At 59.4% G+C, this 508-nt stretch overlaps 1 protein-coding gene across 1 annotated transcript in view; it reads right to left on the reverse strand.

The window, feature by feature from the left end:
* SLC16A2 (solute carrier family 16, member 2 (thyroid hormone transporter)) overlaps nucleotides 1–110 on the reverse strand; it is a gene marked incomplete at its 5' end in the record, with an annotated part of 7,597 nt that extends 7,487 nt beyond the window's left edge. Inside the window, one exon of the mRNA XM_010138751.1 lies at nucleotides 9–110. Coding sequence (XP_010137053.1) covers nucleotides 9–110 — 102 coding nt within the window. The remainder of the gene's footprint in view (nucleotides 1–8) is intronic.
* Nucleotides 111–508: the final 398 nt, after the last annotated feature.

Genomic DNA, 508 nt, shown 5'->3' on the forward strand with positions numbered 1-508 from the left:
AGTGCCGCCCCCGGGGCGGCCGTGGGTCCGCCAGCCGATCCGGTCGGTGAAGATGCTGACAATGGGAGAGCAGAAAAAAATCATGCCCATGGCCAAGGAGCCGACCCATGCTAGGGAGAGAGAGAAGAGAGGCAACAGTCAGGGTGGGACATCAAACAGGGACCAGGAGGGGAACAAGCAGGGACTGACTCCGGCTTTGAGGGTGGTCTCAGCAGAGGGGCAGCCTCATTACACTGTTAATTAACAGTGCAGCTCATAAATAACTGATGCTACTTCCACAGGGGACATCTCCACCGTGAAGAGCCCCCCGAGCTCCTCAGAGCCCGCTGCTCCCCGGCTCTGGCTGTGAAGAGTTTCATATCTTGAGTTAGAGCTCTGCATTTCCAGGTACGCACCCAGCCCTCGCTGCTCCCCACTCCCCAGAGCCAGGAGTGCCCCACCGCCCCCTCGCCCCATGTTCAGCAGAGGTTTCTCCGTGCAGCTGAGCTACAACACGTGGGTTGTGCCA

Source organism: Buceros rhinoceros, unplaced genomic scaffold (assembly GCF_000710305.1).
Source record: "Buceros rhinoceros silvestris isolate BGI_N320 unplaced genomic scaffold, ASM71030v1 scaffold32140, whole genome shotgun sequence".
Taxonomy (NCBI): Eukaryota; Metazoa; Chordata; class Aves; order Bucerotiformes; family Bucerotidae; genus Buceros; species Buceros rhinoceros.